Source organism: Coturnix japonica, chromosome 2 (assembly GCF_001577835.2).
Source record: "Coturnix japonica isolate 7356 chromosome 2, Coturnix japonica 2.1, whole genome shotgun sequence".
In the NCBI taxonomy this organism is placed as follows: domain Eukaryota; kingdom Metazoa; phylum Chordata; class Aves; order Galliformes; family Phasianidae; genus Coturnix; species Coturnix japonica.
Genome location: NC_029517.1, coordinates 54,339,211 through 54,366,152, shown reverse-complemented (window position 1 = coordinate 54,366,152; position 26,942 = coordinate 54,339,211). Strand labels below are relative to the sequence as shown.

The following is a 26,942-nucleotide window of genomic DNA, read 5'->3' as shown; positions in this document are numbered from 1 at the left end:
CTCTCCATGCATCACTCAGATTCTTGCACCTCTGAATTAGCACCTCTTCTACTTTTCTACTCCACAGTGTTTCGTTTCTCTAGCGTTTATAATCCTTTTATAGTTGGACTACTTCCCATTGTTATTTACATATTGCCCGAGTTGATCAGTTCAGAGTCAATAATGAAAATGTTACTCAAGAAAGGTCTCTGAGGGAACACTGTATTGTAAATTCAACTCTATGGAGTCAGATATAAAAAAAATTCTCCACAAAAGTCTAACCACCTGCAAGCCATTAAGATTTATTTTTAACATAAAGGTAATATATTCTAATTTATCTTTAAATCAAAGTTCCAATAATTTTATTAAAGTGGCAAAGCAATTTCTAATCAGACCTTTGACTCACACCTGTGTTACTACATATGAATTATAATACTACTATCTGCATATTCTTTGCAAGAGCTTCAACCCCACTTGCACTAAAAGCAAGGAGGACACTCATGCCTAAGTGAAAACTGCTGCAATGAACACTAAGAACTCTTGTAACTGACTGCTTAGCAGACCTCCTCCAGGAAAAAAAAGCACTAAAAGGCTAGAGCACTGTCTTATGCGTAAATAAGAAAATTTAATCTTCAGGCAAAATCATATTAAAAGATGAGGGGCAACCATAATTAATAGTCAACTTTAGATGTATCCATCAGTTATGCAATTGAACAAGAAAATCACTGGGAATAAAACAAACTTAATTTCAGGGCTTAAATATAGAGCGCTGCTAGCTCCAATGGCAGAGGCACTAAAACAGCCTAGACAGACTGCTTGAACTTCAGTGTCCTATGCCTGCTGTAGGTTATCTGAAGATGATCTAGAAGAGATCATAGAACAGAAAAAATCATGACAATAGCAAACCTCAGCTCATGGACTCCCTAATGGAAGGCATAATAAAGCAGAAAACAAGAAATAAAGCAGAAAACAAGAGATGGAATTTATATCGTTGACTGTGACAAACAAGCAAGGTAGTTAACTTGATCAGCTCAAGTAACATAGTCTGAATGTCTGCCTGGAAAAATTTCTGGTGATCCAGCCACAATCAGAGCACTTACAACTATTTAGACTGTCATCTTCCATACATCTATTTTTTATCTGTACACACAATGAGCACTATATCTCACTACTGCTTTTTTAAAATCACTTAACAGTTTCCATAGTGGTTTTCAACTACTAATTTTACATGAATCAATGAATGGCAAGCCATGACATCATTCCAACTTATTATTTAAAAGTCAGGTCTTTATTATAAGTACATAGGTTGCAACAAAAGTAATGCCTTCTACTTTAATCCCATTGAAACTACAACTGATGTCAAACTGAGGTTCATGGTTTAGTGGAAAATATTGGTGATAAGTGGACAGTTGGACTGGATGACCTTAGAGGTCTTTTCCAACCTTTGTGATTCAGTGATCTGCCTCTGACATAATAAAACAGGAGACATTACTTTCAGAGCAGCCCTTGCAGCTGCACTGCTTCTGTATTTCCAGAATCGCAAGTTCTATATTATACCTAAAAAGAAAAAATCAACACTCAAGTCAAAAAGATGGGACAAAGTTCCCTCTACTCTTACAGCACTGCAAGAGGAGTTTCCCTGAAGTAAATTCCCCAGTTTAGCTCACCTGTCACAGCCATTTGTTGACCTAACGTGGGGATGACCAAGGTAGTTGGCATTTCCAAACCCCAGTTACTCTTCATAATCTTAAGTATTAACACCAGCTCCCCTGTGTGGAAGCAGAGCCATGCTGACATGCCTGCAGGTATCCAATATCCAGCTACCAGAAGCTGCTCCTGCCAGGAGATACAAAACATGGCAAATGGGCCAGGAACAGGAGTATTCCTTGGAGGAAAGCAGCAGATGCTGGGAATGTTCAGCTTTTAGTAAAGTACCTTAAGGTATTTAGAGTACTTGGCACTCCTCTTTTAAGAGTACAGTCCAGGAGAGTGCAAAAGACCCTACCAGATCTGAAGAGAAGTATGACCTACAGAAAAAGTTCAGCCATAACCATCAAACATGCGTTAAGTCATGGACTATCATACCTTGTGATGGGGAAAACGTCTCAAAATTGCCTTTTATTCTCATGCTGAAGGAAATGCTCACTATACAGAAACCAGTATTTACAAAAAGCAAGCCTAAGCAAGATTACATAATTACAAACAGAGAGACATGCAAGTTAAACAGCTTTGAGTCAGGGCTGTTATCAAGCTACAAAATCCTCTTTTTGTAGGATTCAGCCAATAATCACAGATAGTAAACGTGTCTATTTGCCTGTCTTCTGTCCTTACCAAGGAGGAAACTCAGGCCCAGCATTCCTATTCCTCTTAAACCTCTGGAATAGGTTCAAGACCATAAAGGATTTCTGCACAAGTTATTTGAAATTCACAGGCCAGATCAACCTTACAAACTTTAGCTGATATAGTAACGTCCATTAGCAACAAACATTTCTTCCCGTGCAAAGCTTCTACACAGGTAAGGATCTCAGGATAGACAACAGTACTAGTAACATAAGGACTCTCCAAGGACACTTTACCAAATCTGAGGAAACCATTACACGCTCTATACAGAAATGCCCTTTTTGCAGCATAAGCCAGATTAGACCTAACCTAAGACTTCCAGTTACAACCAGCTAATTAAGTCACCTGGTAGATTAGCTCTCAGTTCTCTTTTAAAGGTTGTCTTGCTTTTTCCAAGCAGAGCAGAGATGCCCATAAGAACGAGCGTGCCTTACATATGCACACACAGGCTTAGACCTGCTGACAGTCACTCTCAGTGAAAACCGTCCCAGTTGGTCCCATCAAGTCCAAGACATGGCTAGAAGATACAGCAGTCCCACGTAATATAAGTAAAGTATTTGAGAAAAAGCTTTTTCAGGGTAAGATGAGCCCAAGTAACGATACACTTCAAAGGTTTTACTGTAAAAATGTTTTGTAAAACCCATCCCTTATTGAGAGCTATTGAAAACAGATGAACAATAAAAATGCTTATGCAGGAAAAATAAAAGCCTTGAGAAAAGGCAGCTTTATTTCTTACTGTCCATAAATCCAATGTACTATACACATGACAAAATTGAATTTCCAGAACTCTAGAAGGGTCCTTTGTAGTTCAACACAAATTCATGGAACTTTAATTATCTTATCTTGAACAGAGAGGAATAGCTTAGACAACTAGGTTAATACACTGTCATACAACATGGCTGCACTTTAAAGCAGAGCCAGAAAAGCATCATTACGCAGCAAGGAGAAATCTACTCTCCCTTGCTAAAGAAATCTTTCCTATTGCTGCTGCTCTAAGGCTCAACCACAAGGTGTCAGAAACATTTTTAAATAGCTGTACAAGACACATGGCCTCAACTCGTAGGATTTAATTTTAAAAACAAAAAACAATTGCAGCATTTCACTTATACTAAGTGCTTCAGACCCTTTCATCAAATTACTACCTCCGCTGCCACTGTTGATAATTTCCTGTAGGATTTTAATTTCAATCACTGATCGATGGACACAGTTTGTAAGAAAACCTGAGCTCTCATCCTTGAGAGAGATGAGTATCACCTGAACAATCAATACACAACATTTCTTGAGACCCAGAAGCACAGAACTAGTATTGAACTCCAAGAAAGAAAGAAAGAAAACAACACCACACTGAGTCACTCCCTGATGGAAACTGATAAAAGCTACACTGTCCTGAAGGACTAATGCTCAAAATCCCACATGTTACAGAAGAAGGCAAGTAGTCCCCACAGCAGCAGCACACTTTCACAGGTCAAGTACGTGTTTTTGGTTAGCAGAAAGCATGCTAATGAATCCCAAGGAAGCAACCACCAGTTGAGGTTAGCATCAAAAATAGAGGCGTTCAAATCTAAATGGCATTTATACATTACACATGTGCACACAACACCGAGATAAGTGGTACTTTGCTACAAATGAGGCATAGGGTACTTTGTAACAATTTATTTTATTGTCATTAAACATTCAAAGAAGCAGCAACTCTGGTCTGTTTATTATGGCCAAATGCCCAGATCAGAATTTTAAAAAAAGAATTTTTGCATGCTTCTGTTTAACTTAAAGACTGAACAGCTTCAGGGGCAAGGAAACAGAAGTCAGAAATTACAAATGATTTCGCCTTGAGGCAAGAGAACTTAACAAACCTGGCAGGTCATTATCTTCACAAAGTAACTGAAATTTTGCCAAACCTGGAGATTTACACAGGTTTCCCCACACTTAAGCAGCAGTGTCAATCCTTAGCATCCTCCGCTATTATCTTCAACCCCAATTCAGAGTAGAAATCAAGACAGTAAAGTAAAAGCAGAAGAAAATCCTGCCTGTAGGTTCACCAGCAGCTCTGGTGCTCACTGAGAGCTCACCTGAAGGACTGGAAGACTTGAGGGGACAAGGCTTCTCCCTTTTCCACCTGGTAGTCTGGCTCTGAACTTCTGCCTTCTCCAGCTTCTATTCCCCCTTCTCTTTTCTGAAGTGGAGGAGTCTTTATCTAGTTCTGCCACCTAGTTCTGTCACCAGATTTATGACAAATGTGAATAGAGACTGGGGGCAGCAGGGCCTGGGGTTCTGTGACTCCTAAATTTTCCTTTGGCTGCTATAGTTTAGCTGGCCTTTCTATTTCCTGTGCCTCTTGCAGACAATCAACAGAAATATTCCAGACACGACTTTTTGTCTGGGTCCGAAGAAACATTTTCAAAACACTAGCACTCACAGTGCCCACTCTTCTCACACTACTCCTAAAACTATATTGCAGAAGACAAATCCTTAACACTCCTCCGAAGGCACAACTATGCTACAAGCAATGGGAGAACAGCATCTTAGCCCCTCTGCAATTTACTCTGAGCAGTTAAGTGTAACTAAGAGGTACTACCTCAGGATGTTAAACATCACTGCGCTTTCTGAACTCCACTAATACAGAAAAGCACTGCCTGAGCTGCAGAGTCAAGCAGCAGTCGCAGTAATGCCCACCATCACCATGCAAGATCACAGCCAAGGCTTTATTCACCTTGCAGGCAGTCACTGAACTACAAAGAACTGCTGTCAGACTTCACGAAAGAATCAGATTAAACGTGCTATCAAATGATAAACTTATTTTACTTCAAAGCAAATCTCCACATAAATGGCAAACTAGTAGAAAAAACTGCAAACAGCTTGTTTACCTCTCAAACTGATCAAACTCTAACATAGATAAAAACACTTCAGGACTGACTGCCTTACGTGCCAGATTCTTGAGGTCTATTGGACAACAACCAAACAGGAAAAATAACACTAAGCTACTCGAACTCTTTCTACATACTGGGAACTCCTTCAGCAACTGGAGGCAAGCAACACATTTACAAAAGCTATGATTGTACAGCTCCACATTGTAGGAGTTACTCCACCACTGCCCAGATGCAGCTTCCCAGTCTCATTTAACGAAAAATACCCCACTGGGAAGTCCCAGGGGAACACTCAGCTTATTACATCTAGTGCCATCATCTCCACCACAGGACAGCAAACAAGGAGCACATTACATCAGTGAATTCATTTTAACCCCTAACTCTCTAAAAACGATAGCCCTGCATAAACAGACCTGGGCTGTCATGCTTCACTGAGTCTACTCTGTGCACTGCATTAATATATATTAACACAGAACATCAGGATAAGCATTATCTAGGCATTAAAATATTAGTCATATTCTGTGTATGAAGACATTCTTAAAAGTTTTTAATATCTGTTGGGGCATGGTGAAAACAACTTGTTTAAAACAAAACAGCCAAAGACCACCACCTACGTGAAAGGCCATGTCTTCAGGTTAAAACATGACAAAAAACATAGGGTATATATTTTCCTTTCCTTCCCTGTTGCAGCTATGAAAACATTATGGCAAACTGTTTATGAAAAAAGCAATTAGTTGATTTCTGGTTTGATGGAAAATAGATTTAACAAGATTCAGCTGATGCATTTCAGAAGATAGCCAAATTTTAATGACTTTCCTGTGTAACTGATGTGAGTTACATATTCTCAAGAGAAGTATTGTGAATCTGGATTCCAGCCTTCTTAACACATTCCATTCTCATATCACTTGCGCTGGGCTTTCCCTGACCCCCACTTAAGGAGGCAACTCAGTATGTCTGACTGTCCCTATCAGAATGTTATCTCACTTTAATAGTGAAAATTGACAATGTAGCTCTATTATTCAAGTTTACTATTACTTAGAAACAAGCCTTCTATTTCAGGTACATTCATAGCCAAGAGCAGTCATTTCACTAGATAATTATCTAGTGAAACAGTCTGACCTACTGTCTGTAAAGTACTCATACAAGCAGTGCTTTAGTTGATTTAAGATTTCAGCAGGTATCCAAACAAAGACAGCCTAGTAAAGAACCCTTACCTTTCCATGTATACATATCTCCCTTCTTACAGCTCATGGCTGCCCTTGAAATTATACTGCACTTTTTACTCAAAACTTCCTGTTGTCAAGTCTACAACCCAAGATAATCCAAAAAATCCTCAGAGTGGACTAGCGTTATGTTGTTACAACATAGTAAGTGCTGGGAAAGAGCATCCAAGTTCACTTTCAACAGAATTGAAGAATATCTACTGTTTGCAAAGAGAGAAAGTAGAACAGTTCTGTTACTTTTAGTTCTGACATCCAGCCATTGGCAACTAAAGATTAGTCCCCAATTCTCCTACAACCCTACTGAAGCATCAACAATATTTACTGACCACACGCATTCAAAACAATGAGGGTGGTAAAGAGATGCCAGCTCTTTTTGCTTTTAGCAGAATTACTTCCTGTTAGACTCTACAGAAACTCAGAGGTCAAAACCCAACCAGGTGACATATAGCACCTACAAGAATTATTAATAAGCCTCTTCATTCTGTAGGAAAGCAGAGCTCACTCTAGAGAGTTAAAAATGAACTGCAGAAGGCTTCAGTGAGAGTTCGAACATGCTGAGTATGAAGGCACCACAGAGAATCAATTCCCTCATTACCTCACAGTTTCTGGAGAGTACACATAAAGCAGATTAGAAATCAGTAATAACCCCAATAATTCTTTGAAATTGCTTCTGAAATCCAGTGTAAAACACTACCTTACTGAAATAATCCAGCATGTGAGATGGACGAACTTCACCCATCTCTTCTAAAATGGTTGTTCTGGGGAATGAGCCAGCAGACTTAGGTGTTCTTCAGAGGAGAAGTACCATCACTTCCAGACCTTGGAAAATAGAGGATTTCTTCAGCTAATGTTAAAGGGAGACTTAGAAGAACGAGTTCTACCTGTTCTAAGCGATTTTGTCTATACTCCACTTGCTAGCCATAAGCCAGCAATTACAGGGTTAAAGCAAGAATGCATAAGGATTTTTCTTCACTTCAAGCGTGCAGTTAAAAACCTGGCCTTGGCTCCAAAATGCCTCCTAAATTTTCAGAATCCTTCACAATTTGTCTTACATTTCCTCCCACAGTCACTCAAAACCATGGATGGCAATCCTCAGAAACACCCCAATTAATAGTATGATTCACAAAGAGACCAGGCTCTGTGTCCTACCTACCACACTCTTTTCAGCCAAGTGCTAGTATCTGATTTAGGAAGAAAACTGGGGAAAACATGGATAGGATTAATCAGTGCTTGAAAGGCACAAACAGACAAACCACACAGTCACTAAGTGCCAGCACTCCTGCTTTAAAGGCTCCTATGTCTGACCAGGCTTGTTCTGGTTTAGAAGCTAATCCCATGGAAGCTGAACTTCACTTTCCAGGAATGTTGCTGCTCATGTAGGGGCTTAATTAAGAAACCCTACACTTCAGTGAAGGACAGGGCGATTGGGAGGGAAAACCAGAGATGTTATCCACAGAAAGGCATGAATTTTCTATAGAAAATGAAGCCTGGCAAAATGAAAGCAGGAAACCCAGAAAGGAGCAAGTCTGCGATGCTCGCTTCTTCTGTCCAACTTGCTCTTCCAACACTTCCTCCCCAGCTCAGAACAGGTAGGCAACAGTGTGCTTTAATTCCATCATGCTTTCTGACCCAGAACTAGAGAAACACATTCAGTGCTGGACAGTCATTTTAGTTCAGTTGCTGGAGACAGAAATACAGTTTGACATCCCATGGTGAGAAGCAAATGACATCACCGCCAAAGCCCTTAATTAAAACACAATGCTTCAAATCAATAAATTCCTGGACAACTGAGCAGAAACTAACCCTTCCGCTTACTCCCAGTTCCTGCCTTACTTCTTGATAAGCTGTGAGCCCATTCACAGTTGGATAATTTCTCAGTTATGAGAAAAACTTTTGCATGCAGCCACTTGAAACCAAAGTGGGAAAGATTAGTAATTGTTTGAGGGAGAGGAAGTTTCACATTCACCTTTGTTCCAGCAGTTCCTGGCAAGAGACAAAATACTCACAACAAGTATTCATGTTCCCCCGTAAAGACAACTAAATAGTGCGACAAAAGGTACACTCACAAAGAAATAAAAGCAATGCTTTCCCAAAAGAAACAAAGCCATGAGCAAAATATTCTACCCAGAATGCCAACAAAAACTTCCTATCAGACTATGCTGTATACTCTATACATACAAATGTAAAGAAAAACAGTTAGGAAAAAAAAAAACCCTAAAGGGTAACATTTTTTTATGTCTGAACCTTTTAATTCAGACAGTGGGTATAATTATAGTTAAGACTTACTATTATTACTATTCAATTCTACAAAATGTAGAAAGAAAGAAATCTCTACTAAAAATCACTCATTTCTACCAGAAACTGATGAAGTCATGGCTACATCAACTTAATAACTATGGAAATTATTTCCTACCATAACTAATCCTAAAATAACTTATTAATTAAAGCAACAATCTTCATTTTCTAAATAGCAAGAAAATATACCTGGGATAGCTCTCCCTTCTGGAATCAGCAAAATTCAGTAGGAAGCTTTTCCTAAAAGCAAAGGCCATTCTTGATGCCAGATGCAATGAAAACCAACAGAATCAGATTTGACCAGCAGAAGTCTTGGGAAGATCACAGACTCAGAATTGTCAGGGCTGGAAGGGACCTCCAGAGATCATTGAGTCCAACCCCCCTGCAAAGCAGGCCCCCTACAGCAGGCTGCACAGGTAGGCCTTGAATATCTCCAGACAAGAAGAATCCACAACCTCCTTGGGCAGGAAAGCACTGTCAATATGGAGAGTGAGTTTCTTTCAGCAGTGGAAAGGAAGACTTTACCTTACTGCTGTAAGGATAAAAAAAAAAAAAAAAAAAAGCTGATAATCTCTAAACCAGCTGGAGACAAAAGTTTACAGAGCACTTTTAGAAATAATCAACTACTTAAATCAGCTACTTAAAAACAGCCTTAGCACTTGCCAGAACTTACTGCAGTTGAACTCTGCTTATGAAAATCCAGAAGTACCTTCCGTACATGCAAGCAGCCAGCAGGACAGGATGGAGCTGGGGAACACTTGAACTGGATCAGAAGTAAATCCAGGAGACCTGAACAGATGCACCTCTCAGCACTGATGAAACCAGGCAGTGCCATGGCAAGGTGCTTCATATCTTGGAAAGGTCATGGCAATCGGGAGTGGGTCTTGAGGACTGGATGGAAGAAAAAGAAATCACCTCTGTCTTCAGAATGGAAAAATGCACTATCAGCAGGATGAGAGAGGTGATCCTACTCGTCTGCACAGTACCAATGAGACCACACCCAGAGAATTTGGTCCAGGTCAGGAACTCAGCGCAGGAGAGATACAGACATACTAGGGAAAGCCCAGCAAGAGGCCAAAAAGATGAAGAGATTGGCACATCCAACATATGAGGAGAAGCAGAGAGAGCCTGGACCTCTCAGCAAGGGAGAAAGTTCACAAAGATAACATCTTTGGAGATGTTGTCTGTGTACTTCAGGCTCTAAAGCATATATCAAGATACAGCCAGGAGTTGATTGGAAAATCTCAGTGTAATGTTACTGCCTGTGCTGATCTTCACTGGCAGTCCAACGTTCCAGAATAAGAAAGCAAGTCCTCAACAAAACACTCTGCAGCAAGAGCACCTATGTTCTCAAGCCCTGCTAAAAAACAGATGAGGGCCCTCAAGCTTGTTGGCTACAAAAGAGTACAATCAAACATGAACTCAAGGAGGGAGGTCAACTACTAGATCTTCTTGACATACAAAAGCATATTGTTAGTTTCAACTTAATGCTAGCATTGCTAACTGGAATTGAAATCCCACTACTCCGAGGCTTTTATTTATACCTCCCAATAAATCCAAAGGTTCCAAAAATTCTAAAAGCATGAGTCGTAGTAGTATAACATCAACAATTTTCACCACATATTTCAGCAATAGCTTATTGTTTCCATCATCTTAGTCAAATAAAAAGTTACACTGATGTCACGAGAAAATTTCTTATAAACTGTTGGAGAGAAGGCAAATGGAAAATGGAGAATAGAGTTGTGTTTTACTAGGTACTGCAGAAACGCAGTAATGTGCAGCTCTGTTAGTGAGTAACCACTGTCTTTTGTCTTGTGCTCCAGTAGTGTCTTCTTAGACCAAGTACTACCATCACTGTGCAATGAGAAAACAACATATTTCATAAGAGCTCATGAGCACTGTAAGTAGCCCTCAAATAGACATGCTGTTCATCAACTCCAATAACAGCTTTGCTGCCCTGGAAGGATGGGATTTAATTGAAATATTTAATCCAATTAATGTGTTTTTGTTTTTTTGTTTTTTTTTCTTTGGTTGGTTGTTGTTTTTTTTTTTTACTTTTTTTTTTAAAAAAAAACAAACAAACATAATTTAAGGAAAAAAATAAAAAAATAGAAGATTAAACCCTTCTATTCCATTCACTCACACATCCCTAAAGGAACGTGTGCTCTCTGATAACACAGTAGTAACAGAGCTTTAAGTAGATGGTCTGCTTCTTCATAGTACAAGCAGTCATACAAGATTATCCTTGTGATGCAATAACTGGACCTTATCCAAACTGTCCTTTCACTGTCGTACCGGCCAGTTTGACTCTTGTTCTCTTCCCAATGAACTGCCACTGATATTATTCCAACATTTCCAGCTACTCCTACCATTTCTTGTTTCTTAAAGCAAGACATCTGAGCTTTTTAACCACTACTTCCATAGCATTACCTGCAAATTTCATTAGTGTGCTTAGAGAAACAAAGGAAATTAAGAAAAATAAGTTTTACAATAGATTCATAGAGAAAGATTATTAAAAATCCTTCCTCCAAGTTAGTGCAGTGTTTCAGAATAGTTCAGTATACTATTCCTCCTGCTGTTATATGCATTTGTACACAAATCTCTGAGAAAGAAAGAGTCGTGTGATTTAACATGTTGATATGACAAATTTATGTATTGTAGACAGGAATTTCCTGATTCAAAACACAAGCATGAGAGAGCGCTTCCTGCTTCTCCCTTGACTTCACAAAGGTTCTTCAGAAGGATTTACTACCCCAGCATGCCCCTAATGCTTTGCAACACAAAGCTCCAGGTTAAGTACTTCACTAACATGAGCACTACTAGAGCAGGAATATGACAGCAACAAGTCTAACCACATGACTCCTGGAGTTCAAGGGTCACTACCCCACTAGTTTCCAAATGCTACATTAAGCATTTTCATCTATCAGTTCTGCACATAGATGGGTTAAAACAAGCCCTCGACATTTAGCAAAGATCCACTAAAATCAGAGTAAAAGCTTATACACCACTATAGATTCCTCTGTTCAGAAGAGAGCCGGATATATAAAAGCTGGGGTTGCATTTTCAGCAAAGTCCTGTTGAGCACAGGAAGGAAAAAGATTCCCAGTGTCATGCTGATCACTGCAATAATTACCCAGTTCAAACAGAAACCAATGTGTTAAGCCCCAAGTTGTATGGAAACATGCTCTTAGAACAGATATCAGTTTGGTGGAGTAGAAGTAATGCATATAGAAAAAGTTCCCTCCCATCCCCCCATTTACTTATTTAAGGCAGAAGTTATGAAGTATGCAGCATGATGAGATCTATTTCACTAAGAAATGGCTGTTGTTGAGTCTGGCTGCCAGCACCAAGCTGAAGCCTTTGTCTTCAGTACCCAGCCAAATCCAACTGACTCAAACCTTCCTCCAAGGCAGCATTTGAAACAGTGCATATTCCAGGCTTCCCTACAATTCAGTCTCTGTGACTGCAAGTCTACCTGCGTGTCTTTTAGTATAGACATCATATTAAGGAAGACTTTCAGAGACTTCTGTGGAGAAGCTCAAGAACAGCAGAGGTACTATCAACTCATAGCACATGCTGTAGATAACTAAAAAAGTTGCCTTCATTGCACCCTTGCATGTTTGCCTTTATGGCGTCTGCCTCAAGGGCTACTTACAGAGAAGTTGTCAGAGACCATGGCCATTCTTCTCAAGTAATTACTGATGTCTGTGTACTGACCAAGGGAAGGGTTTTACTTCTGATAAACTCCTAACGCAAAGCCACGGACACAGCTGATGTGAGGGTATAAGGTGGAATAATACAAAAGATGGTAATAATACAAGAAGGATGGTGATAGATATCCAAAAGGTTATATATAGGAAAAACTCACCAATATGGATGCCTTCAGTCTGGCTGGAAAATACTGAGGCTGACTATCCAGTCTCCACAAAGGAGCAATCTCCAAGAGATGCTGCCTTAGTGGTGGTCAGCCCTTAAATGAGGTCTAGGAGAGGTGGAGTCAGGCTCCACCCCTTCCAGATGCACAGCTGAATTACCCTCACCTGTGCTCCCACAGCTGACCTGACTCTTGCCTCAGCTTAATCAGAGTTTCAGGCTGTGATTACCAGTTTCCCATACAGAGGAACATAACCAGAATTGGCTATACTTCTCCCTGAGGTCAGCTACAGCAATACTACAGGACTCAAAGTAAATGCTGAGCAACAAAGAGCATATCCATTCAGTCATGCTGTACATCTGTATTTCCACAAAAGGTTGCATGTTTCATCTCTGTACTAAGAAAGCCAAACTTCTACTGACAATACACCACTCGTTTTTGTATTTCTGAAGGGCTTTTACTCCTGAATTAAAGTTGTCCTGATTTATTAAAGAATACTGACATGGCTGACTACAAAACAAACAGCAGCACTAAACCACTTGTGTACTTCAGCCTTCAGATGTCACCCACTGCCTTCTGCCAGTCACTTTCCTAACACAAACAAGACCCACAAAGAAGCAAACCAACTCCTAGTTAGGAATTGTTAGCAGAAGTGAGGAATCCAGAAGTAGCCAAAGGATGGAAAATGCCAGAAAACTAAGCACTCTGAGGAGATTTTTGGAGCAACAACTTCGACTTGAAAGTATACAGGCACAGATGCTTTTCACAAGTAGGAACCTGGAAGCAGCACCCAGACTCAGACCCTGACCCTTCCCTCTCTCTACCCCTTCCCCTCTCTCCCAGCCATGTGAGCTGAACAAGAAGGAGCGCGTAACTTAGAGACAATTTACTATTTGGAGACAAACTTTGTAAACACACAAACACAATCCTTTTGCATTGCTCAGTTGTAAGTTGCATAAGAAAAGCCTACCCTTGCCAGCATTTACAACGGCCACTTTTGGTTAGCAACTGTCTGCCACTGTCAGAGCAGAAGTTCTGGAAATTTACACAAAAATTAACACAAACTCAACCCAGACATGAAAACTAAGTGGGAATAAACTGCACAGCCTGGGGGAGACTCACGCCTAACCTGATGAAGCTCTTCATTCTACAGGCTTCACACAGGGTGGTAAAACAAGCACTGGGCTCAAAGATTTCCCTGCCTACTGATAATACAGTGTACAGAGAGGACACCTCAGCAGAAGAGTCATGATTTCATTGTTAAATAACTCTATAAAACAGTTTTAGCATCTTTTCCATTCTCTTACCTTCATTAAAACATTCTGTGATGCACTTGAGGTACTACAAACCAATATAAATCATTGATGTAAGTTGACAAACTGCAATGAATTAACTCTTTAAATAAAAACCTTACTCGTCACTTATAAAGTTTATCTAGTGCAAGACCACCTTGCTGTACTGCTGCCATTCACAGAATCACAGAATGCCCATGTTGGAAGGGACCTTAAGGATGATGAATCTCCAAACTCCCAGCCACAGGCAGGACCACCAACCTCCACATTTAATAGTAGACAAGGCTGCCCAATGTCCCATCCAACCTGGCCTTAAACACCTCCAGGGATGGGGCATCTATAACCTCCCCAGGCAGCCTGTTCCAGCACCTCACCACTCTCTTGGTAAATGACTGCTTAGACTGGACATAAGCATTGCTTGTGAAGTTAATCTACAAACAAGTTATGGGGAAGTAAATTCTAACAGGCCTATAGGTCCTAAGCAATGGGATTTTTGGATAAGAAGATTTCTTCACACAGTGTCTCATGAGTCTGACCCCTCACCAGCACCACATAAATAGAGATCTGGCTTGCCAGCAAAGGCAGCACAGTTCACAAGCAGTGTTCAGCAGCAGCTCCACCAAAGAGAATACAAGTATGAAATACTGGGTCTGTAAAGTTGACCGGGAACATTTTCCCTCTCCTGAAGGAAAAGATCAAAGAGAACAACCTACTCTGATGTAAACATAGATGGTCCCCTTTCACCACAGTGCTTTACACTGGCTAACAATGCAGTTCCAGGAAAGCTGCAGCTGTGCACACCAGTCCATTGCTACACAAGTACCAGAAGCCACCTCCACAAACTGTGCTGCCCGTGATTTGTGGCTGCCACCTCAGTGATGCATTGAGGCTTCCACTCCCACATTCACATCAGCGCAACACATGGATCTGCATGGGAATTACCCCTCTGAGTGGTATGAGAACAGCAAGCACTCCAAAAAGTTTGGAGAAGGATTTTCAAACCCAGAACTGGGTTAAAGTTATTCCCAAAGAGTTTCCACTTAAGCCTTCTGAAGTTACATGTGCAGATCCAAGAAGAAAAACAAGTCAGCTTGTCAGCAAAGCTGCTGACTCAGGACATCCATCTCCTTGCCCTAGCTGCTGTTCCATCTCCCCCTCCCTCACCACTGGCTGCACACAGCAGGGCTAGGTGTCTGATCACCCTGCAATACATACAGGGGGATACACTTCCCTCCAGCCTCCTCATCGCCAGGCCAGGAATCGTGCCTTATTTATTCAGCTGCAGCTCTCCTCAGAAATGTATTTTAAACAGAGATCCTTGAACAAAAAAACCTGACTTTTAATGCTTCAGCAGCAACCGGCTACTCCTTCCATTCTCAGACATTAGCTAGGAACGCCTCCCCTTGCAAATCAAGCAAAGAATTAAATCAGTGACAGAAAGGTGAAGGATTTATCCCTAGGGCAAGAAAGCAAAAGACAACAATAAGCACTCTTGGGAAAGCAACTAACCCCACGTTTCCACCACATCAGCATAAGCCTCAGAAGAACTGCTCCATGCTCAAATGGATTTCTTGCTCCAGTAACCTGCAAGCTTCCGTCATGCTGCTCAGACCTGACCTCTGGAACAGGTTCAGAAAGACCAGCTCTGAGCTTTAACACATCACTCAGGATCTACCGCACACTACGATAAGCCTGAAATCTCAAGCTCTGCTTTTTTCTAGAGAAACAAGCTCTCGTAAGCCAATCCCCATAAGGAAGCATTCCGAAAGACCAAGCAATGAACAGCTACAGAAACTACAGTCAGTGATTTACTTGTAAAGCCGGGTAAACTCCTATAAACACAACTTGGTACGCTATATTCTTCTTTGAAAATGGGAGCTGTGGTCATACCTAGTCCACTTTTCCAAGTAGTAACTCTACTGACATTTAAGATGAGTTCAGACCAGGTGTTATCCTGTTTCAGAATGAAGTCTGGGGAAAAGGGATCTACTCAGATCTGCCATCCCAGTTCAGATATTGGCAAGCAGTGAATGAGATGACAGCACCAAAGTTAAGCTAAAGTGAGATGCCTCCCTCTGTCCCTAGCACTGCACATGCTGCAGTATGATGTTAGCCTACAAAGCACACAAAGCTGAAAGTTACACACTTTACAAGTTCCTCTCCATTGACTTCACCCTAGAGGCACAGGTTGCTCTCAGGGCACAGCATAACAGGACACACTTCTTCAGAGAGGGATGGTGACTCCACCCCACTGGGCACACGATCGCATGGTGTTAAAAGCAGCTTTCTACAGCAATTATGTAGTCTGGTTGCCAATGGCACCAGAAGCCCCAGATGGGAATAGAGTACCTAATCACGAAGGCTTCCTTTCATCAAATCTAGATCTATTTTCCTCTCCATCACCCAGAGATAAAGCGGAGATCAAGAGCCTCATCACATTTCACAGTACTTGATGCTGTGCAGAAGCTCCCAGGAAAGCCAGACCTAGAGCACACCAGCAATGCATGGCACAAGTGACTTGAACTGAAAGACCAAAGTTTTGTTCTTTGTTGCTGTAGTTCCAGCACTCTTATTTCCAACCGAGGCAATGGTCAGTGCCGCAAGCAGCTGCCATCCCAGCAGCTGATCCCACAGCTCCTGGTAGTCATCACAGCCTCCCTCCTCTTCACACCGAGCCAGCTCCCTTTCCCAATACATTCCTGCGGGCCCACGGACGCAGCCCTACTCCCAATATCACGCCCAAACCCCTCGACAATAGCATGTGTAAGGGACAGGGAGCCAAAAAACGCCAACCCTTCCCATCCCGGGGACAGGGCAGGATTTCCCCATTGGGAGGCACTGGAAGAGGCTCTGATCCCAATTCCCAGGGACGGACAACCCAAGGCGCTCAAGTTCTGCCGGAGCGAAATGGCAGGAGCGGGACCTACGGATAACAGCTGGAGAACATTAACTCTCCCCCACCCGCTTCCCGGAGTGGATTTTTCTTCTCTCCTTTTTTCTGTTCAGACAGGAAGCAGTCATACAGCACAGCGCACGATATAGGAACCCCGAGTCGGGAAGCCTCACAAAGACTCACGATCGCAACTCGATAGCAACAACTCCCGCACTATCACGACTTGCGCCGCGGGAGGTGGGGGGGGGGGGGGGGGGGGGGGGGCAGGAGACGGGCGATGCGGCGGAGTCCTCCCCCCCCCCCGAGCTCTGGCTGTCCCCAAGCCATAACCCCCCCCTTCTCTTTGCTCACCCTCGCTGCCGTACTGCTTGCCGTTGCTGGCGCCCATCCTGCCGCCTTCATGCTCACCGCCGCTCCCCGCCGCCCACCATCTCGAGGCGAAGGCGCCTTCCCTGCCCCAGTTGTAATCCACGGGACCCGCCGCACAGCGCGCGGGCTTGGTCTTGGCTTCTCTTCTTCTTCTTTCTCCCTCCTTCCTTCCCTCCCACCTCACAGCTCGGGCAGCCCCCTCCAGCCACTTGTTGCCGGGCAGAGAGACCGGCTACAGCCGCCGATCGCCGACTTTTGTTAGCGGCAGGCGCCTCCTCCCGGCGCCCCGCACCGCCGGGCCTTGGGGGGGAAGGGAGGAGGAAAAGAGCCCAGCCCCGGCCCCGGCCTTTAAAGACGCAGCGCCCGGTTTGAGGGTGGCCGGCGACGGGAGAGGCGTGTGGTGCCCCAGTGCAGTGTGCGGGATGTGTCTGGGCCCCTCAGATACTCGCTTTAACTTTTTGGTGGGTCCTGAGTAGACCCTGAGGCTCCATCGTACAGAGGCTCCATCATAGAATGGTAGGACGGTATAGGATGGAAGGCACCTCAAAGCCCAGCCAGCCCCAACCCCGTGCCGTGGGCAGGGCTGCCACCACTGGGTCAGGCTGCCCAGGGTCCCATCCAACCTGGACTTGGGCGCCTCCAGGGATGGGGCACATACAGCTTTTACTGGCAGCCTCACTGCCCGAACATCTAATACATCTAATCTAAATCTCCCCTCTTTTAGTTTAAAACAATCCCCTCCACCCCCAAACACAAGCAGAAACATCCCTCAGTTCTACAGCTAAATATTCTTTGAACACCTCCAGGGCTGGTGACTTCACCACTTCCCTGGGCAGCCCATTCCACTGCCTGACCACTCTTCCCTAGAAGCAGTATTTCCTCACATCCAGCCTAAATCTCCCCTGGTGCAATTTGAGGCCATTCCTTCTCATCCTATTGCTATAACCTCAGAGCAGAAGCTGACCTCATTACAACCTCCTTTCAGGTAGTCATAGAGCCTGATAACATGATAAGCTCCTCTGATTCGTCTCCTCCAGACTAAACAACCCAAGTTCTCTCAGCTGCTTTTAGCAAGGCTTGTGCTCCAGACTTCTAACAGTAACATTCAGCAAGTGTCTGCTGTCACTGTTTCTCTACTGGTGTTGCTAATTCTAATCCTCGTGGGGCAACTTTAATTACACTGTAACACTGTGAAATAACAGGCTGTTACGGGTTCTCCCATTGAAAAGGTCCTGATTCAAGATGCCTACAGCTCCTGCTCCGTTCTCACAAATCAGAGGGATAGGAAAGTCATGACTTCTGGAGCTAGGTTCATTAAACTGCCATCTGAGGTTCTTCTGAAGGATGGTGTGACTTAGCCTAAAGATACGATTTTCTGTAATCAGCAGTTAATTACTAACCACTAAAACTAAATGGACTCAGTCAAGATGGCCATGACTTCTTCCCCTGAGAGGAACATCAGGACAGTGCTAGTCTCCAGCTGTGCTGCAACCAGCATGAGTCCATGCTCCATATGCAGCCCAGCTGCACTGAATCTTACCCTGAAATGCAGTGATAGGAGTATTGCAGTAGCCACTGCAAACTGCTCCCTTGGCAACCTCTGGCCTCCTCAGTTATGTCATATGCTGAACATCTAATGGCAATCAACTACCTGAAGGTGTGTTCCTCTCAGGGTCAGAGGGCCAGAGAGGCCAGAGTCCCTCTTCTAACTCCCAGAAGGTTCTACACTGACTGCAGCAGCCTTTCTTGTATATAAGAGAGAAGCTTCTTTGACTGATTAGAGACACAAACTCACACAGACCCAAGTTCATAGCCATAGTTAAGGGATTCAGACAGAACAGAAAGGTTGTGAGTAGAAACACTCAAAGTCTGGTGCTGCATAGTTGAAATGAATCCCTTTCTCAAGAAGCATTTTTAAGAACAGCACAGAAGGATATTTGAAGTTCAGCTGTCAAAGGAGCACTGTAAAGAATAAAGACACTTGACAAACAAATTACCACTCCATCCAGCTTATGGCACAAAGCCCAGGAATACTGACACGAGCAAAACCAAAAGGAAAGACAGAAGGAAAGAAATAAGGGGAAAAGGAAGGAAGGGAGGGAGGAAAGGAGGAGGGGAGAAAGGGAAGCTCCAAATGTACCAACATGAACAGAAAAGCTGGGAAATGCTGGTTCAAAGAGGACGTACAAGTTTCGGTTTGGACCACTCGTGTCAAGCATTTGGTTCATTGCAGAATTCACTGTGGGATTCACCATGGGAAACTGGGAGGCCTATCATGCATACGCATTATGGCTTGGGCTCAACACCACTGTGATGCCTAAGAAGGTATTTTCAGAGAAGAGTATTCCATGCTTTACATATTTGATGATGTAACATAGTAGTCCTTTTCTTGGGTGGTTGTGGGCTTTGTGTGTGTGTGTGTGGTCTTATTTTTATTTTTATGTTTATTTAATCATTGCCTTCTAGTTGATCAGTACCTTATTTTTAAGCAGCTTCTGTGGAGACCATTCAGCTTGAACTACAAGTATATTTGTACACAAATACAACTGACTGGTCAGTGTCTCTTGGCTGTGACCAAGTTCAGCTCCCTGAGCTACATGATATAATTCCTTCATGAAACTCATATCATAACAACCCCTTAAGGTACCTTAGCCTTCAAAATAGTGCAAAGGATCTGAAAGCATGTCAGTTCTGCCATGTTTTCAAGATCAAAAGGAGGTGGAGTATTTTCTTTTAGGACAAAGATAGAAGACTGGAGATGAGCAGTATATACCCACCTGAGACAGAGGAGGGAGGAGATAGAGTGCTATCAACAAATGTTCTTAGAAGAGCGAGAAGGATTTATTATCATATGACATGTGCCTTCCTATACTGCCATTTTCCTTCTTCATGTAAAGACATCAGTGCATTCTTCTTAGACTTGTTTCTAATCCCAGGGCTGAGGAAGGACAAGAAAGCTGTGGGCTAAAACATTTCTGTTTGGATGTGCTGCTGCAGTCCTTCTAGGGAGCGTTTTTATTACATCTCTGTTCAGTATGGGCCTCCCTTTGTGGTACATTACATGTCTCATGATGCACCACATTTCTATTCCACGAATAAAACCACAGCAATTTTGGAAGCAGTAGCCAAACAAAGGGTTATGAATAAAGGAAAAATAAAGAAATTTGAAAGCAACTGTACTATTTCCATAAGGCATCATCACAGCAATTCCAAGACTAACTATCTGGCTCTGGGATTTTTGCCACAGTTGTGGGTTGTTGGACTTTTTTTTCTTTCCTCCTTCAGTTTAAGCCTATGTTTTCCTTTCTGAAATTAAAATAAAATAATAAAATAAACAAACTTCCAGCTACTCCCGACTGTCTTTATGCTGAATTTCATTTGAAAAGGTATTTGCATCCCAAACCTTCACATCTGAGCAACAAAACCAAGACTAGTTTCCTATTTGGCATAGGAAGCTTTGATTTTCCACACCTGAAACACTTGAAGCATTTGTTTTCAGACTCTGTATTTAAATAAGACAATGAATAATTTATTTATATTTTTAAAGACAAGAAGAAGCCAAGTAGTATTTTTCTAATTAATTCTACTTTTACATCAGCATGTTCATATGGCTACATATATTTTTTTGAGCACTCCATAATAATATGTGTTGACTGCTTTTGGGCACTCTGAAGTGAAAAAGAATCCAAAAGAAATTTGACTAACAAGTTACTGGCAACTTAAAGCGATTATCAAAAGCATATTGTTTTATTGACTGCAAAATGAGCCATGAACATTACCTACCACCTACAGGAAAGATATGTCTAGCTTATCGTTATCATTACAGATAACAGTTAAAGCCCTACTGCCATGTGACTTGAGAGTACTTTTTTCATAAGAAGCCTTATTATAATGATGCATGAATTGAGCTCCATGGCTAAGAGTCTGCAGGACCTAACGATAGCTCAGGTTATATTCGGAGAAGTAGAACTTTTGATAGACTCTGTTCTGCTGCTGAGAACTCTCACACTGTATCCTCCCATGAGGTCAGGCTGCTCCTTCCAGCCAAGCAGAGGCTCTAGTTCCACAGTGAATTTGATAGATTTGGTTAAAATGCACTAAATCTAAGTGGTGCTCATGTTCTAGGACACTTTGGACTTGAACAAATGTGTCTCAGGATTGGTGCCGATGGAATTGCAGAACAGATGAAGCACAGGCTGTTCTGTCAAACAACCACCCGATTTTATTTGAAGCTCCTTTCAGAAGTTCAGTTAATTTAAATCTCAACAAGATTTCAACCAAGCTGAGATCTTAAGACATTTCTGCTGATTTTTTGGTTTTATAGGAGGAAATCCCCACTTGGACCAGTTCTTTTTTTTTCTCCTTCTTCTAACAATAAAAGCAATAAATAAACCTCAGACTGTGTTGGAACATGTTTTACATTACACATAAAATCTGTTGAAAAGAATAGTGAGCTTGCAAAGTCAAGCTCTTAAGCCTAAAGTGTTAGACAACACAAGATTGAAGACTGCGTGCAACTCCAGAACCACCATCCCAAATTCCCCTGCCTTGTCCATAGTACACCTTCCACAGCAAACAAGGCCAGGGCCCACAGCCAGTGCTGCAAAATCACTTCATTTCCCAGAAGCAGTTTGCGATTATGTAAATTACGGCATTATAATGCATAAGCACAATGCAGACAAAGTGGAGTTATACCGGCAAAATTAATTCTGGCATTTCATAGCTTATGTCTGACCTTGCAATTTTAATGGAGGCTTTTTTTGTTTGGTCTAAAACACGGAGTTGGCTGGTGCAGGCTCCAAGAATGGAGCGAAAAATGAACTCGTGGAGGTACATTGCCTCATCTCAATGACATCCCTAGCAATAGTTTGCAGGGCTGGAAACCTCTGCTCTGCTAAACTGACTGCTGTTAGTTGGACTAAGTGAAAAAGTGATGGCAACAGAAGATTTTCTAACTGCCACGGAGATGTCTACGCTGCCTTCGTTCTTAGGAACCTTGCTGCAGCACACCATTCCGCACACCATCTGGCCAGGTTTCCACTCTGTGAAAATAGAAACTTTGTGTCCAAGCTGTGCATAGTGAAAGATGAACACTCCCTGAAGAGGACTTGAATAGACCCAACTGTTTCTAACTATCTCTATAAGCGCTGCTCCTTCTGCTCTGATGTTGGGCCATCTCTGGTAAAAACAGTGACTGCCACACCATGTGCTCACTGAAGCCTCATTTCAAAGCCTGCTCTTCATATCTGGCCAGCTGTAGGCTCAGCTTCTTGGGCTCAGTTTATCCTAGAGACTCAACAAAACATCCTTCAGCCCTGCTGGTCATCTCCTCCTGCTTCCTTCCTCTGGTGCCTTCCCTTCCAAGGTGGTAACTAGCAACCTTTTTCACTTCCACAGAATTTTTCTCCTCAGCCCTAATCCCCACTAACTTCTCTGTATATTCAGAGTTCATCTGTGTTCCCCGAAGACACATTTTTCTTCTCATGATCTCCCTTCATTGCCCCAGTTCCATTATTCTGCCTCACAGTGATGTTAATGCAAAACATCCTAACAAAATTCACAGGCGGTGGCTCTTGAATAGCTCAGCCCTAAAGGGCTCCTTCCCATTCTTTCTTCCTTGCATAAAGAGAGGCAGCACAAGTTAGCAACACAAAAGGGTGTTCCACCAAGTTTCTTCCAGAAAGTTTAATTCTATTTTAGAGCTTTGTGAACTATTGTATCTGAGCTGTGCAACCTGCAGTCCAAATGCTTCATTTTCCCTTAGCAATGCCTTTCCATGCACAAAGCCTAGACTTCCATTATACTCAGATTTGATGTTCCCTGGTTTTCAATAAAGAATTCACTTACAGCTCTGCCTGGGGCTTAACAGGTGAAAAAAAACCATCTTTCATAGACTCACAGAACAGCTTGGGTTGGAAGAAGCCTTAAAGCCCATCTAGTTCCAACCCTGTGCCATGGGCAGGGCTGCCACCCACCAGCTCAGCTGCCCAGGGCCCCATCCAACCTGGCCTTGAGCATCTCCAGAGATGGGGCACCACAGCCTTTATGAGTGACCTGTGCCAGGACTTTACTACCCTCTGAGTGAAGAATTTCCTAATATCTAAGCTAAATCCCTGGACTGGACTACTTGTATAACAATGCAGGAAAAGTGCATGCCTGCGCAACCATCAGCATCTACCTGTTGAAACAAAGCTAACACACAAACAGCAGGCATTCACAGAGCATAGTGATGGCAGATGTCCCAGTGTGATGGAACTGTTCAAGCCCATGAAAAGCATGCATGCTTCCTCCTGCACAGCAGGACAGCTTAGTCTCTGGGCTCTGCTAGGAGGTTTTTCAAGTCAGTGTGGAACAGCTTTTCTCTGTCTGTGGCAAATGTCCCAGCAGCACGGCTGCAGCACGCAGATCAACCAGGTTCAGCAGAAGGCCCCCTGCCCCCCATTGCTTTCATCCCCCACGAGCAGCCTGCCTTGTCCCATGTGTCCATGATTAATTTGAAAATTCACCATGAGGACAGTGTCCACATGTAAAGCCAGCACTATTAGCCTGCAGCTGATATTTCCAGACATTTTATGAGCCATCAGCTAGCAGGCTAATTTCTGGCTTAATTAAAATCAGTCAATTGCTTCTAGGAAATATAGTGTCATTGCTTCTTTTCTATCATTCAGATCTATTATTCTGAATATTTTTTGCTCACAGATGTTAAATCACTTGCACATGTCCTTAACTGTTAAGAGAACTATTACAGGGACCTTATCAGGAAGTGAGCTGACAGTTGAAGTGTTCCTTTTTCAATTTGATTTTCATTGATACTTCTGTTTTGTGAGATGCTGCCTTTTGCTGCACTATGTGCCTCTCACTGTTGCCCCAGGAGCAGCCTGATCATTCATTACCACAAAGCTAGGCTGTAAGGGACACCTAAGCACGGTGCAAAGAGTGTGGCAGACAAAGCTTGGTCCTTTCTTCAGTATATGATGGAATGAAATGAGGAGCAGGCCTTCATATCAGCAGGCAGACTGCTGGAACCAGCTTCATGATTCATCCCTTTCCCCTGGGAATGAGATCAAACAGTCCAAGCAGAGAGTGGCAGCAATCGGTACAGGACTGTCTGACATAAGATCTTGGATCCCTTATGGAACTGTTGTCTATTGCTAAGGCCCTCTTTAGATGTTTTTTCCACCCTGTTGTCTTCTCTTTCTATGTCAAAGCCTGGTATTACATTTCTTAAAGGAATATCCAAATCAATGACATAAATTTAAACATTTCATTATCAAAGCTGACATCTTCTAACTGCCAGTTACATATTAAAGTGTCTGTGTAAGAAGACACTGCCCTGATGCCAACAGGGCTTAACATTTGAGTGCTGCCCCTCAGCCACAGCTAGTCAAGGCACCAGGTATTCACTTAAACCATTAATAATCTTAATCAGTGCAGGTTTGTGAGAGCATATTGGAATGATGAACACCTAATCAACATCCTCTTCAGCTTCACCCCAGCTTTAAATGTGATGGATGTATGCTACAAGCAGGTGAAGGACAGTAGGATCTTAAACTGCCACAGCCTTTTGCTGGAGAATCACGAGCTAGAGTCTCAACCTAAGGCAGGAACTGCAAAGCAGCTTTTTCCCTCTGGTTCCAATGCTGCAAGACATTAAGATACATATCACAAGAGCCAATCCCAAAATGCAAGTTTATGATGCACTTAAAGTAGATGTTGCCGTAGAAGCAGTGGATCATCAAGGCATTAGCAGCTAAATACGGTCTACTTCAACAGCCACCACTTGGGACTGAGCCATCAGTCAGAACTCAGTTACATCACAGGCCCTAATTACCTCTATATTATACTCACAAGTAAGGAGGTCACTACACACCATCCTGGACAGGAAGGAGGTGATCAGTGAGGACATGTTTTATACAGGTGTTTGCAAGAGTAGCTTAGATGGTTCAAGTTCCTGTCTAGTAAACAGGAGAAGTCAAGTTCAAATCCCATGTACTCTGCCCATCCAGCTTCAGCCTCATCACACCACAGGCACAGACTGTGTATGTTTTTGTGTTAGGGGAAACATGCTGTCCAGGGAAGCACTTTATCAGGATGATGGAGCTCATCTGAGATTTCCCTCCATGTTGGAAACTGGAGTGCACACTTTGTGGCAGCGGGCAAAATGCTTTGATACACATTCCCAAGCAAGAAAATAAACTAATTGCCTTGGCATAGGCAATGTCCTTTTGCACGTCACGGCAGATGGGACATGTCCACGCCTCCTCTGCTGCCATGGTCTTCACGCTGTGGCCTGATGGGGAGTAGAGAGGAGGAACTGCTCTCCCTCGACCGCGCCTCAGCGGTGAAAGATGTGCACTGCAAGAGGGAGAGAGGCCGTGGTCATTCTCTGTCTCTGGGACAGGCAGAAGAAACATCCATCTGTATCCCATAGCAGCAAACCCTCTCTGCCCCACACTTGGGCTACTCCATCTCTTCAAAGGATCAGGCTGCATCCCTGGTCCTCTCAGTTTCCCCCATCCCAGCACACACTTCATTGCCACCCTGGGGATGTGTCCTCACCCAGCACCTCTCTGCTGCTGCACATGCACTCAAATGCCAGCTCCAACTCCAAGCCTCACACATGTGCTTGGAAGAAGTGCAGGCATGAGATAGACAGGTCCAGGCTCTGCCTGTTCCCAAAGATGAGCAGCAAGGTTGGCACAGTCATCTAGGAGTGGGGACAACTAGTCTGATAGAAGGTCATTCCTTACCTGAATGCAGGTGAATGTACTGCAACAAAAGAACCATCACTTTTATGATATTTTGTTCTTGAATGCTTGATACTATCAGCAAGGCTAACCAGCACCCAAAGTTGCACTCTGTATAACTGCGGCTTCTCTGACTGCTGCCCTCTAACTGCCCCTTCGCTGATGGGAATCAAGTTAAAGGCTGAGGAAATTAAGGCATTTCTAAATCCATCTCTTGGCACTTATGAACTCTGGTGACCGGGCTCAGAATGGCCCATTATAATGAATAAATTAATGAATAATTCAGAACCACTCATGGAAGTCTCCCTCAGCAATTTTCCTTCACATCTCACGTAGTGAGCAGTGAAGACAGCAACGATGTTGGCTTTATCACAACTCAGAGCTGTTACAAGAAATTAAAAGATAAGAATAGCACCACATGCAATTTCAAGTAGAAGTTACGTTGTACATGGTGATATCATGCCAATGTTCTCAAGAAAGCATTCATTTAGTGCACTTAATGAGGGCAATTTGTCAACAATTTCACACACCATTTGCCCGGAATCTTCCAATGCGGCATTTCACTGCATGCTCCTCACCCCCCCAAATAAACTGCATGTTGTATACAGTTTTGCCTGTCATTAATCATCTTTTCAACGCTGCAAGTTCAATGCTGCTTTCCCAGTAGGAGACCAAGGGAGCAACCCAGCCAACAGAGGGAAAAGTCATGGGAAAATAAAAATATAAATGTTTGCTACAACAACAACAACAAAAAGAGATGAGCACAATCCCCCCAGCCCTAACAGGACCAGTTCCTTCTGCCCACAGGAACTGCTTCTAACAGTGCTACCTTCAGCTCTGCTTTTTACATGTTTTGAGAATACAAGTGGGGCTTCTTGCAGCTAAAAAGCAAATCCTCACCACCCCCACCCCAGTTTCTGGGATTATTACATTTTTGTTTTCAACTAAGTACAATTCTTTCTAAAGAAAAAGAAAAGCATTTATTGAAACCGTATCTGCAAAAGGCTTGACTTAATAACTAACTAACTTAAGAAGCCATTACTGTTGATTGTCAGCATTTTTCTGCTAA

General features: G+C 42.8%; 1 protein-coding gene across 2 annotated transcripts in view; it reads right to left on the bottom strand.

Moving 5' to 3' along the window:
• The window catches only part of FBXL7 (F-box and leucine rich repeat protein 7), a 149,125-nt gene extending 131,692 nt beyond the window's left edge, over window positions 1-17,433 (bottom strand). The window contains exon 1 of one of the 2 annotated variants that reach the window (XM_015854444.2): window positions 17,109-17,433. In XM_015854444.2, coding sequence (XP_015709930.1) covers window positions 17,109-17,145 — 37 coding nt within the window. In that variant the 5' untranslated portion in view covers window positions 17,146-17,433. Of the gene's footprint in view, window positions 1-12,566; window positions 12,641-17,108 lie in introns of those variants that run through there. The other variant, XM_015854445.2, reaches the window with a different exon arrangement.
• Window positions 17,434-26,942: the final 9,509 nt, after the last annotated feature.